At 36.3% G+C, this 13,104-nt stretch overlaps 3 protein-coding genes across 3 annotated transcripts; all 3 read left to right on the forward strand.

The window, feature by feature from the left end:
- Positions 1 to 2,790: 2,790 nt before the first annotated feature.
- On the forward strand, positions 2,791 to 5,126 carry ambn (ameloblastin; the record flags this gene model as incomplete). Its single annotated transcript, XM_079616171.1, is given in 7 exon segments — positions 2,791 to 3,014; positions 3,797 to 3,923; positions 4,008 to 4,052; positions 4,142 to 4,204; positions 4,497 to 4,607; positions 4,610 to 4,786; positions 4,790 to 5,126. Coding segments are annotated over 7 exon segments (954 nt in total). The 3' UTR covers positions 4,997 to 5,126.
- Positions 5,127 to 6,567: 1,441 nt separating this feature from the next.
- Positions 6,568 to 7,723, forward strand: scpp7 (secretory calcium-binding phosphoprotein 7; the record flags this gene model as incomplete). The annotated part of the gene is made up of 7 exons (XM_079616642.1): positions 6,568 to 6,621; positions 6,729 to 6,776; positions 6,905 to 6,952; positions 7,178 to 7,213; positions 7,299 to 7,367; positions 7,466 to 7,597; positions 7,682 to 7,723. The coding sequence occupies 7 exons, from the start codon at positions 6,568 to 6,570 to the stop codon at positions 7,721 to 7,723; spliced, it is 429 nt and encodes a 142-aa protein (XP_079472768.1).
- An 858-nt stretch (positions 7,724 to 8,581) lies between these two features.
- On the forward strand, positions 8,582 to 12,260 carry scpp5 (secretory calcium-binding phosphoprotein 5). The gene is made up of 12 exons (XM_079616640.1): positions 8,582 to 8,653; positions 8,753 to 8,848; positions 8,975 to 9,022; positions 9,331 to 9,402; positions 10,233 to 10,286; positions 10,504 to 10,572; positions 10,765 to 10,794; positions 11,035 to 11,073; positions 11,179 to 11,229; positions 11,356 to 11,439; positions 11,756 to 11,779; positions 11,916 to 12,260. The coding sequence occupies exons 2-11, from the start codon at positions 8,795 to 8,797 to the stop codon at positions 11,771 to 11,773; spliced, it is 519 nt and encodes a 172-aa protein (XP_079472766.1). The 5' UTR covers positions 8,582 to 8,653; positions 8,753 to 8,794; the 3' UTR covers positions 11,774 to 11,779; positions 11,916 to 12,260.
- The last annotated feature ends 844 nt before the right edge of the window (positions 12,261 to 13,104 follow it).

Below are 13,104 nucleotides of genomic sequence, written 5' to 3' on the forward strand. Positions count from 1 at the left end.
CTAGTAGCTGTGCCGAGAGAAATCTGAATCATTCCCTTCCGAATCTCGCAGAGACGGAGAGCGTGGGTATTTGCTGTCCATGAGCTAGCAACGGGAGCAACTTTATCACTCTCTATGGGCTTCTCCCTTGACTTTATGCCTCCACGTCCTCCCGATTGCTTGCGAGCTTCTCTGCCTGTCCATACGGTAATTTTTCGACTTGTGCGACAGAGTCAGAGACAGTATGACGCAATCGTTAGCCTATTTTTACAAAAACTGCTTCTACGGGGCCATAACGTAAGATACAAGGTAATGGAGCCTTTTATACATTTTCGTGTTTCTTTAGAAATAAACAATGGACAAACGGTGTCTTTAAACGCCTCAGATGTAAAGTTATTCGCTGTCAAAGTGACGCCAAAATGAATGGGAGTCAATGGAATGCTAACAGCAGGTGGGGGTCCGCTAGCCAATGGCGGCGCCCAGGTCGGCTTCAATGTCTTTCGGAACACTGCCCCCCTGCCTCCACCCAGCTTGGCATCCAAAGACAAGAGGCAGAACCACCGTTACATCCTGTTTTGTCACTTCCCCGACCGTGTGATTTAACACCTAGGTGTGAGATATTCAAACTGACCAATCAGAGCATCACAATTTCCCCCATTGTCCCAAACCTCCGGCCCACAGGCCCATATCACCGCTATGCTGGAAATGTCTTAATGAAAAGTAGTGTCTTTAATTGCATTGAAATAATCTTGGATTATTTCCAACCTTACATGTTTTATGTGAAGTTATCAAAATGCTCGAGCTTGAGTAAAAAATCCTCTCCAAGCCCCTCATAGTGGGGGGGGGGGGGGGGGGGGGGGGGGGACCATGCACTTTAATATTAAATGGGAACACAAACTCGTGAAGTACTACTATACAGAATACACTTATGATATGGTAACGTCATTTTTCGGATCATTGTAGTGAATCGCATTTTAAATATCCAACAACTTGCTGCCCAAGACATTTTTGGTCTGTGACCAAATGCTCTGTGACCAAATTCACTTAAAATAGTGAAGTGAAAATAATTTCTGCATGAACAGTGTCATTTCAGATTATAACTTGTGTTGTTTAATGTAAAGGTCAATGCATGCAACTCTTAGGCATTATGCACTACAGTATAGGTGTGGTGCAAGTGTCAACAGAGAAAGATGTGGATATGTAATTTTGAGATTTTGAGATTGTTTTGGGTGGGACAGTATGACTCCTGAGTCACTACACGCTTATTAAACACAGTCTATATTAAGAGGAAATGTCTTCAAATGCATCTTACCTGTGATACCATGACAAGTATGTACGGTCTACGGGCTGTCTAATGGTACGCAAAAATTAGCAGTTTAATTTTTTTTTTTAATTATGAAGTCTTGTTGTTTGCATATCCAGTCATGTTTAGGGAATTCCTGGTTTTATCGTTAAAACTGCTGTCTGTGTCTGCATTTCTATTTGGTCTGAACCCAACTAAATAATAACAGTTATCTCACCACAATGTGAAATTAGTTTAGCTCTTACTGTGGGAATGACAGAATTATACTGTCATTAACTGAACCAAGGTGGCTTTTCAGAAGGTAGCATGTGGTTTCGTTTTAATCAACATTGTGAAGACGAAATCAGTGAGAAGCGACCTCGGATGACACAAACGTTTCTGGTGTGGGGGAACACAACATCTTGATTTATTGAAATAAACCAGATGTCTTCATTATTCTGACACGCTACTCTAAAATGTGCTGGCTGTGAGAATAAATGTTAGCAATTCACTTACAGACTACCACAAACACACCTAGTTTTTATGATCATATTTATCTTTTATTCATTGACTTTTACTACTATAAAACTGAACCAATATATCAAATCACCCAAACTCGTCTGGATATGTCTAACATTTCAAAAGGTTTGATTTGATGATTAATCCAGACACCAAGTGTTCTCTAGATTGTACAATTAAATTCTGGTCTGAGGTGCAATATTGTCTGAGGTCAGAGCCCATATCCAGAGCTGATTGGTTGCTTGAGGAATGGACACTGTTTACTGTAAGTACACCCTTCTCCACTTGCATTTTTTCGTTGTGATCAAAGGATTTTAAAGTGAGTATTTGGCTTTTTTTCTGTATGAGCTATTAATTTTACATTGTTGCATAGTGCACATGTATTTACTGTGTGTGTATCTTTAGGTATGACACAAATGAGGCTCATAGCGGTGCTCACATGTTTTCTGTCTGGAACATTTGGAGTTCCGGTGAGTCATTAGTCATCTCTTTTCATCCAGATACCACTTGGGTAATGTTCCCCTTTAGACATTCTTTTCACCATAAATAACTTTTGACCTACATGACCCACTGTTGGGGGTAGGGTTAGGGTTAGGGTTAGGGTTAGGGTTAAAAGGATCAGTTGATATGTTGCAAAGTTATTTAGTCAGCAGATATTAAGGAGACAGTAAACTAATACTCTACTGAGAGTTAGTTGACATGTACATGCAGTGTTATAGTCAACAGAATGTCTAATGGGGACCATCAAAATAAAGTGTTACCGAAACGTGATTTCTTTAGAGATATTTCATGGTTGTATTGTAGAAATCATACATCATATGAATGTGAATTCACAAATGTCCTTTACTTCTCTGTGAATTCACTACTGCATTACTAATCCCAGGTGCAGTTAATGGTGAAATGGCATAATTAATTGTTGATTGTTTGCTTGATTATGTTATGCTTATGTTATTCAATTAACCTTTTCATAGATCTCCCCAAATGCTCCCCAAAAAGTCCCAATGTGAGATATGCCAGCACAAGGAACCCCAGTGATACAGTCTTCACTGCCCGGGTCTGAGGTACTTGTACAAGCCCATCATGTGCCACAGCAGTTTCAGCCAAAATCTCCCAGAGTGCCCTCTGGCCCTCAGCAACAGCTGGCCGCTCTGACCAATCCATGGGCCTCTCAACCCAACCCCAATACAGGTCAACTTCCAGCACACTTTCGATACTTGCCCTATCCTCATCCCTAGCAAACCGCCGGTAAGAAACTTTTATAAGTTCACTTGAATAATTAATTGACTAATTTCTTACCTTAATGAAACAGTCCAGGAATTACTTTTTGGTAACACTTTATTTCAATAGTCCACTTTAGACATTCGATTGTAAGTAACTTTGCAACTGGATGTCAACTACCAGACATTAGAGTATTAGTAGACTGCTTAATATATTACAACACTTTATTTTGATGTTCCAAATCCAGGAACCCAACAGTAAGAGTGTTTCCATACAATATTAGAAATATGTGTGATTTTGTTTGTAGTCATCAAAAATACACCATAGGAAGAGCTAACAGACTATCTGGGTTCAGCAGGTTTATTCTGATTTGAGGTCCAAACCCAAACGTAATTAATGTTAACTATGTAACCCTCAAGCAAGCCTTTGTGTTTAGACTCTTTGGTATATTATCAAAAATATTTTGCTGGAGGAAATCTTCCCGCCTCCACGTCTGAGGAGTTTTGATTTATTGAGGAAAGCAGATGCACTTGATGTGCCCTAACAAAGAGGGTTGACGTAATATATTCCCTCATGTCATGTATCAGTAAAATGTGTGCACACAAATAATATCTCTGTCAGAAGTTTGTCAGTTCAGCATCGAACAACCCTAAGAGGAGTCATTGAGTTCATTCACTCTTGATTGAATCTCATTTGTCCCAGAATCCACTTCTAACTATTGTCTTTTTGCTCACTTGTCAATCTCATAAGTCAGAACTTTTACAATTAGTTCTCAAAAATTCTCCTTTCCATCATCAGTTCTCGTGCCTGTTTTCCAGCACGCAACGTCTCAACAATATCCTGCAGTTCCAGCTTCACGACCATTAATGGCACAAAATTAACAACACAAGCCAAATGCTCACCAAATGCATCCAAACCAGCCTCAGCAACAACAGGTATCACCGCAAACATTCTGGACTCAAGCAAATCTAGTGTTTTCAATATTCTTATATCATGTGTTTTTCCACAGTTTCATCTATTTCTTTACATGGTCCCACAGATTCAACAACGAATGGTGAATGAATTGACATGAATTGTTAATTGAATATGTTTTCTCTAAATATGTTATTGGGGGGTAATTCCTTATGTGAATACTTTTTAAAGGCTGGACCATATGGTGGATTGAGCTCAAAGGAACTACAGATAAAAAAAAGTCTGAGACCATTAGTGAAGATACTTCTTTATTGTATTTTATTATTTTTTTCTATTCAAATTTTTTTTTGGATTCATACTGTATAATATATGAATGTCACAAATTAGCTTATTTAATTATGACCTAATAGTGCCAATTTTTATATTTTTATTCTCTTAACTTCTATTCATATTTTCTAAATCCTACAACATTAAGCTCAGAAGTGTAAAAAAGACCAGACACCACTGTATCTTTGAAAATGTTTTATTTTATTTTTATAAATAAATATTTCGCCTAAATCTCTGTCCAAATTTATGTCACACACAGAGCATGGGACGAATGGGCCGTGTTGACATGCACATGCCTGCGTTTAGGGGCAATGTGTTTCCTGTAGCTGGACCACAACCTGTTGTACCTGTTAACCCTTTACGACCAGCCATACCTTCCACATCAACACCTACCCTGTCACTGGAATGACCTTCTCGACCAATACTGAGGTCCAGTCACCTAGCGTTGTAGCTGTACCACTCAGTGGGGATGCCATACCTGGTGGATCCCATCCAAATAATGGAGCGCTGCCTAGGATTGCTAGCAAGCAGGACTGTGAGCGAGTGCCGTGATATCATGTCCAATCTGCTGAAAACCCCTTAACCAACACTGGACCTTTGTCTTCTGGTCATGGGACTTTCATTTCGACTGTCTTGCCCACTGTACAAACCGATCCCCATTACAGTGATCCCAATCTAGTTCCCACTACATTCCCAACACCAGAAGAAGCTCTTGTTCCAGCGTCCCCACCACTGCTTTCCGATACTGTCAAGACCTGATATGTACCCCTAAGTCAAATCTTTGCATATCTTTACTGCAAGATTTATTATATGCATTTTGTATCATGCTAATGGTTTATATATGGGTTAAGACAGCATGTTGGACGTTTTTTTTAACAAATATTTATCATAGCAGTTCTAAAACTGTTCTTTGTTTACTTGTTACTATTTCTTTATCTTTTATTCTTCCCAGTATGAACTAAAGTTTTGACGTTGTTGTGGACTAAAAGATTTAAAAATCAAAACCATTTAAAATTATTTCTGACTTTTGTACTGTGAACTTTGTGTGTGGTCCTCAACATATATACTAGACATATGATTAAATACAAAGTTAATTATATAGCCTGAGGCTCCTTCTGTGTTGCATACCGTATATCTGTCATCAAGTGTCAGCTGTGTCAATAGAACTGGAAAAATGTGCACATTTAACCCAGAGAATCACAATATGAGTGAATAAAAATGTGTTTTAAACTATATAATTAAAGTGCAGAGCATTTCTGAAAGTTCTTTAAATGCCATCAGAAAAACAGAATCGCCTACTGGTCAAAGGAAACAATGTACTGTTAACTTGTTTAAAAAGAATGGGATTGAAGTAATTCATTGATTGTAAGTGATTATTGAGCCATTAAGGCACATTAGGTTGAATGTATCCAAAAAAACAAAATATGACAAGATTAAGGCAATAAATGATACAGTATATATATATATATATATATATATATATATATATATATATATATATATATATATATATATATATATTACTTTTATACAATACCTGGAAAAAAATTACATAATAAAAACATTAGTGGAATATTTTTTATCTTTTCAATTTCATGGCCAATTGTTTTTAACGTTTACATGAAAGTCAACAGTCAAATTATTGACTTTCACTATACAGTTTCCCAATGTAATATGAAATGTAAATCCAGAATGAAACAGAAAATAGGAATATAGTTCTTTCCACAGAATCAACCATGTCAATTCAACAGACAATTATTTACAATAGTTCTTAGGTACAGTGACTTATGGTCTATTTTGTTACTTATTATTTATAATATTATTTATAAATACTTTATTTTCTGGCAGTGTCCTCAGTCAGGCAGAAGGTTCCTACAGTTTGAACAAGCGTGAACATTGCTGTCAGAGAGCTATTATGATTTCATCACATGTGCCATACATGTATTTTCTGATTGCGTTTGATTTATTTGTACTATGCTATATCATGCCAAATAATTACAATCTCAGCCAAAATGTTGCTTTGAGATTAGCAAAGATATATATTTGCTTTCTATAAAGGAACTTGGCTGATCACCAAAGCCAATCAGATGCTGATGTTATGGGCCTTTTGTTTTCAAAGAGAATATAATGAGTAGATCTAGAGCAGTATCACAAAATCCTCCTCCTTAATCACAATCAGAAGTCTTATACGAAGGTAAGGTACCATTAATTCCAAAAACAATTTTGGGGCTGAAGGTTGATCAACTTTCCTGTTGCAGAGGGTTACACAGAAGATAGCAAACAATGAAACTCTATCTTTGCATGTCATATTTCAGACATCATCATTCAACATGAGATCCCTCATTTTGCTGGCATTTGTCATCGGTGTGGCCTACTGCGCTCCGGTGCGTGACCGATTTTACTCTTATGTATTTATTAATGAGACAACCAGAGAATATGGGATGCTAACATTGTGATACTAGCCTTAACTCTCCTGTTCTTTGACCCACAGCAATTTATGTATTATGAGCTAGAGTACAAACCTGTCATGGCTCCACAGGTTAGTTTGGTCCAAACATGAAATGAATACATAGAAGCCTATTTCAATAAAATGACTCAAGGAATATGGGAATATACAGTGTCATATAGGATTATAGCACATTAAAAAGTGTGTATGATGATCTACAGGCTCTTCCTGCGGCCGCCGCTGCAGTTAGACCTTCTGAAATAGAGATTGTAAGTGTGGAGTGAAACAGATTACTATTACCATTATATTACTCAGACATATTACATTTTGTATTAGTAATATTTTAGATGTACATTTTCATATAACTATTACTTATATTATAACTATAACTATGTACATATAAATATAAAATGTTACATTAAAAATCTAATATTATATTATTATTATTACTGTTATTATTATATATTATATTATATTTTCATTCTTTTTTTCAGCTTCTGGCAGCTCAACAGGCTGCAGCTGGAGGTTCTGTAAGTTGGGTTTCATTTCTTTTCGCAGAGTATTCATTATCTTCGGCTAGTTGAGCATGCGATCAGTTTTTCTTATTCTTCACAGGGTCAACCTATCCGTGGCTTCATTAAACATGAGATTCCCCAGCCCGTAGGCAAAGAAAGTATTGAAGTTGTATGTGTTTCTGTCTTTTTTGTTTCCCTACTGCTACGTGAAATCCCCCATTTCTCGTCAACCATGTAGAAGTTCATTCATTTCCCTCTGTTTTCTAGCTGTACCCCTTCGGCTTTCATCAACCTACCCCTGCTGCCCCTGCTGCCCCTGCTGCCCCTGCTGCCCCAGCTGCCCCTGCTGCCCCAACTGCCCCTGCTGCCCCGGCTGCCGCAGTTGCTCCTGCTGCCCCAGTATAGTCCAAACTAAAATATATATATATTTAATAATATCACATATATATGAGGCTGTGTCAAATTTTTGTTGTACTTTTTTACGCTCCTGTTCAAAAGGATGATGATGATGATCATGATGACTAAACCAGGTTGGTTAAGTAATAATTATTATAACCAATATCAATCATAACGCTGCAAAGCCACAAATGTACGAGTTTTTGCATTGGAATATGCAGCATTGTACACTGGCTAGTTACTGACATTTTATATAGAGGAAAAACTCCATCTGGTACAGGTTTTTTTTAAACATCATATTATTCTTATTTAATTATTATAATAGAGTAGAAACCTTTAATGCAACACATTTCTAAAGCCTCCGTCTTGTCTTTTTCTCACAGACGAAAGGATAAGCTGACCACCAATTCCTGAACGACAAGCTGCTCGTGTTTTGCAGAGTGACTGCATAAATGCTTTCCTCCTTTATAAATAATGTTGACCCATCAAATGGTGCTTTTTTCAGTGGCTTGATACTTGAGAGCCATACAATCATATGCATTTTTTTTCCAAACATGTTTTTAAATCTTGATTTATAATAAAGCGTACAATCAATACTTTGTCTCCTCGTGTGTGTTATCGTTAGCATTTATGTTGAAAAGTTTTTTTCTAGATTGTTTATTCATACATAACAATTCCTAGTTTGGCCGAAAATAAATACCATCCCAAGAAAGCTCTTCAGAAACCTGACATTGTTGTTCAGACAGTTCTCTCGCTGCAATTGAACATCACTAAGTTTGTACACAAAAAACAAACTCAGTTCCTATTTTTAATATTTTGTAGCTTCAAAAATATAGTCTGGTGATATCAGCAGTTTCCTCGACTGTTATCATTATAATAATAGCTGACAGAAAGGCAGACAAAGTCTGACTACAGGTCATTTTCTCAATAACCATCTTTCTCCATATGTGAGGTCATGATAAAGTCTAGCCTGAGAGGGATTGGTTAAGAGCTAAGCCAGAGAGCAAATAAAAGCAAGAAAACTCATGCTTCAGAGCTATTACTCTACCTGCAACCAAGGTGAGATAGCTGCTTGACCATTTTCGTACACTGTGAGTGCTTCTCTTTCTATATTATTGTTCAGAAATAGCACGTCCTCATTGGTGTTGTCTGTCTTAGGTCACATTTTTGCTTGTGTATAAGGCTGGCGATTCCTTAAACATGTGGACATCTATCCTGTGTCTTCTTCTGGCGGGTGCAGTATCCACAGCACCAGTAAGTACATCAAACCTTTTTAAAGGAATGTCTTTGTACTTATGAAGGCTTGTTTTATGTGTTTGGGTCGCCCAGATTCTGAAACTGATCCTTTTTTTGTGCGTGTGTGTTTATATCTCTCTCTAGCTTTCACCGTTTTTCAATTATCTCCCTCATTATGGCAGCCCGAGGCAGGTGGGGCTAACCACACATGCACATTCTTGACTTTTCCGTATCCAAAAATGGCATACAAGTCTTTGGAATCTCTTGCTTTAACCATAATCAACACATTGCACCCAGTTTTATGACGAAAATAGCTCTGTAATATTACAGTGTATGATGACATGCTACTCCATGACATGTGTTTATATGATATATAGGTTTAACTGACTATACTGAGGTTGCCGCAGAACACGTTTTGAACATTCTAATTATAATGGAACTAAACATGTTTTTTTTGGGCATCAACTAAAGTAAATTTTAACTCCTTTTATTTTTCTAAGGGGAATGGTGGCTTCCAGGGAATACCATCACAGTCACATCCTGCAATGAACGCTCCAATCAGCATGGAAATCGTATGAGCTATTTTTTGCTGTTGCTTGAAAAAAAAAACTTAAATATAACTACTCAAAGTTGTACCAAGAAACCATGTAAATATGAGCTTTTGGATTTATTTCTGCCTGGTCTAAAAATTACTTTTATTAGGTTAGCGTACCTGATCTAACCCTTAAAAATGACTTTCATTAGGTTAATGTAACCTAATGAACTGACAAAAATGGTGTAGGATTTTATATCGAGACAGTGAAATAAACGTGAAATTCTGAAGTCAAAAGACTGCAATAGTATTTTCTTGTAAGACACAATAATCTTTGTTTTATTTACACCTTTACATTTAATTTAATTTAATTTCTAGACCAAGACCTAGCCTACCGCATGAAGCACATTTTAGATTACCTGAAAAAAAATGTGTATCTGGTATAACCCTTAACAATTGCTTTTATTAGGTTATAGTGTAGCCTCGTGTATTAACTGTACACTAAAAAGTTGCTGCCTTCAATTTTTAAATACAATCAACTTGTATGGTTAAGTAATTTAAACTTAAATAACAGCAAACTGATTCAATAAATAAGTTGAATCTTGTATAACTTATACATTTGAAAATTGCTTAACTTATTTTGATGAGTTGAAGCAATGTAAAACACATGTTGTCACAACTTATTGATCAAACACTTTTTACAGTGTTCAGTTCAGTTTTGCAGTTTTTTCAGACAAATTTAATATATATTTTTTCACATTTATGCTTCAAGTACCACATGAAGCACGTTTTATATTACATGAAAAATAATTGTGTATGTCGAGAATAACATTTTAAATGTATTTTTTTATATTTTATTTTATTGAATAGATTTTCCCACCGAGATTCCCTACTAATCCAGCAGGGGGCGCAGCGGGCACATCGGTGAGTATGTACAGTTTTGCTAATCTGCAAGGCTAGTTTGTTTTTCCAACATATCAGCTACACACACAGCTTCTTTGTTAGGTGCCTTTTTGAGATGTAAACTCTCAGCTCAATCAGTTGAATCAATATATATCTCATGTGTGTATAGCCTACCAAAAGACTAGAAAATAATTACAACCATTCACGCGGTGGCATGGCTCTCTCGTTCTGCTTTCAGTCATTCCCTACACAAGCGTTCATCAAGTACTCTCTCCCCAAGGCTCCTGGCAGAAAAAGCGTGGAAATCGTGAGTGAACAGACCCGGAGGCTAATTCCAGCACCTTTTCTGACTTTACTAGAAATGTTTACATATATGCTGTAGAAAGTCAATCCAGAAGTGTTGCTTTTATATCTTCTTCTAATGCCTCAACATCCTTGCTCATCCCCTCTGATGCAATGAACTCGATGGTGATTTTGTTTTTCTTTCTCCTTATTGAAGTTTTACCCCTATGACTTCAGTCAGCGCCAGGTAGGATTTACTTTGAAACTAGTACATTTCTCAAATAATTACAAAGAAGCGACAAGTAAGATATTGAATTAAATGTGAAATTGTGAAGTTGAAATGGATTATATCTGTTGTTTTCACATCCCATAAACAGCTGAGCCTTACAAATCTTACTTCTTTCTGGGAGTAGTTGTCTCCATCATTGAATAATTTTCCTGTTTGTCTTTGAAAAGCTATAAAGGTGACTTGTTGTTTACATTTCAGGACCAACCAAATGTTCCCATGATGCCTCAACTTCCAAATGTAAATTATTTAAATAGCTTAAACATTTTGACATTATTATATATATATAAAACAAACTATTTTACTAAAATATTGTCATTTATTTTTATGTTTGTCAATATATAGATCTTCCCCTTTGACTTCATGCCACAGGCAGTTCCTCAACAGCCACCCATGGTGAGAACCCCTCAACCTATTTGGTTTCGTAATTGCTCAATACGATCATCACTTGCACTGTTATTGGAATTTGCTGAAACACTTGAATCTTTAAACACTGTGAGCTTTTATTGCATTTCTACACAGAACCCACCATTCCAGGATGGTCCTCCACAAACCCAAGATCCTCAGCAGCAAACCCAGCCGGAGCAGCAGGCTCAGACAGGACAGGTGTGTGTGTGTGTGTGTGTGTGTGTGTGTGTGTGTGTGTGTGTGTGTGCGTGTGTGTGTGTGTGCGTGTGTGTGTGTGTGTGTGTGTGTGTGTGTGTGTGTGTGTGTGTAAATGCATATGTGTGAGAAGTAAAAATCACAACCCTCAGTAAAGCTCTGATGTGACAACATAATTACTCCTTCAGTGCTGCATTTAGCCGGTATGCTTTTAACCAAAATGAGAACTTGCGAATATCGTATATGTCAGCAGCAGTTTTGCAGAAAACTGCAGATTGTGTGCACCACTCTCTTGTTAATTATCTATACTTTCTTTCAGGTGTCTAACAAGCCATGAAGACCGGTGAGATAATGTTTATGTGTATCTGAATATAATTCATTCATCCTAATTTTGAATTGCAATAGTTTTAATAATGTTTCAACATTGCTAGACATCACTCTTTCATTATTGTTTATCATATCTTTTCTTATGCCTACAGGCTCATCTTTGAAGCTGAGTGAGAGAAAAACGTCAAACAACAAGAGTGTGAAACTTTTTCCCCCGCCTATTGTTTTTTAGAATTAGTAAATACTTTTTTTCCCTGGGATAATTATTTAAAACGAGCTGATTTTTTGAACATGAAGAAGATGATCTACACATATAACAATTTTCTTTTAAAGATCTGTAAATGCATGGAATGCAGATAGAAATGTGCTGTTTTGGTCTTTTTCTGATGTGAGAAAATTATACCTTTAAGCAAATGTCAGTTCTGAATATTTTCTCATGTATACTTTTGTGAGTAGTGTTTGATTAATAAAGTTGATTAAAGAACAACTCATTTTTCAACAACACTTATTATCTATATTTGTGGTAGTTGTTACAAAATAACACATGACATTTGTAATGCATGAATTAAAATAATACAAAACATTTAAAAAAAATGTCATTAAAAAACTTTTTAAAACATTAAAAAGGATTCAGAGGTTAAAGTGGAATATTTTGTACCTACACCATTATGCAGTATAATAAACATATAGCATGTTAAAAAAATATAGGTGAGCAAAGAGTTTGTTAGGCCACGTTCAACCTCAAAGAAGCTTTAGGATGTGTGAATATCAAATTAGAGAATTATTTATAATGCTCAAACAAAATTCAGAGAAATTCAAGAATAAATATTTCCACATGGATTGTCTGGCCATAAGGAATTCAAATAGTCTCCTACACGCATAAATTAACACATGCACCAGACCTGCAGTGTGTTGGCAATTAATCAAACCATTCTTTTATATTTGCGCTGAGACATGTTGGCACATTGGGCATCAACATTTAATAAGATTTTGAAATTGAGTTGATCTGCTCATTATCATAACGGGATTTAATTAGCTTTGCGACTCTAATTATATATGTGTATATGTGTATATTATACACTGCCCGATCAAAAAAGATGAAGAAAAAAAGTCGCTGTTTGGATTTAAATAAGCAAATGCTTAAGAGTCAATGATTGGATCATTATTGCAGTAATAATTACAGCATGTTTTATGTTTGGCAACAGTTCTTCTAACCCTAACTGATGGAGTGTGTAGATGTTCATTTCTTAACCATGTAGGAAAACACATCATGGACATATTCCAGGATCACAATGTCAAGATTCATCAGGCTCAAACTGTGAAAGTACAGTTGGGACGGAG

The sequence above is a fragment of the Phoxinus phoxinus genome (genome assembly GCF_949152265.1).
Source record: "Phoxinus phoxinus genome assembly, chromosome: 6".
Lineage (NCBI taxonomy): Eukaryota > Metazoa > Chordata > Actinopteri > Cypriniformes > Leuciscidae > Phoxinus > Phoxinus phoxinus.

What these genes read in the sequence shown, in the direction of transcription:
- scpp5 (XM_079616640.1), top strand. Translation starts at nt 8,795, where the DNA reads ATGTGGACATCTATCCTGTGTCTTCTTCTGGCGGGTGCAGTATCCACA. An exon ending in GTGCAGTATCCACAGCACCA is followed by an intron (nt 8,849 to 8,974) that starts GTAAGTACATCA and finishes ATCTCTCTCTAG; the next exon opens with CTTTCACCGTTTTTCAATTA. An exon ending in ATGACTTCAGTCAGCGCCAG is followed by an intron (nt 10,795 to 11,034) that starts GTAGGATTTACT and finishes TTTACATTTCAG; the next exon opens with GACCAACCAAATGTTCCCAT.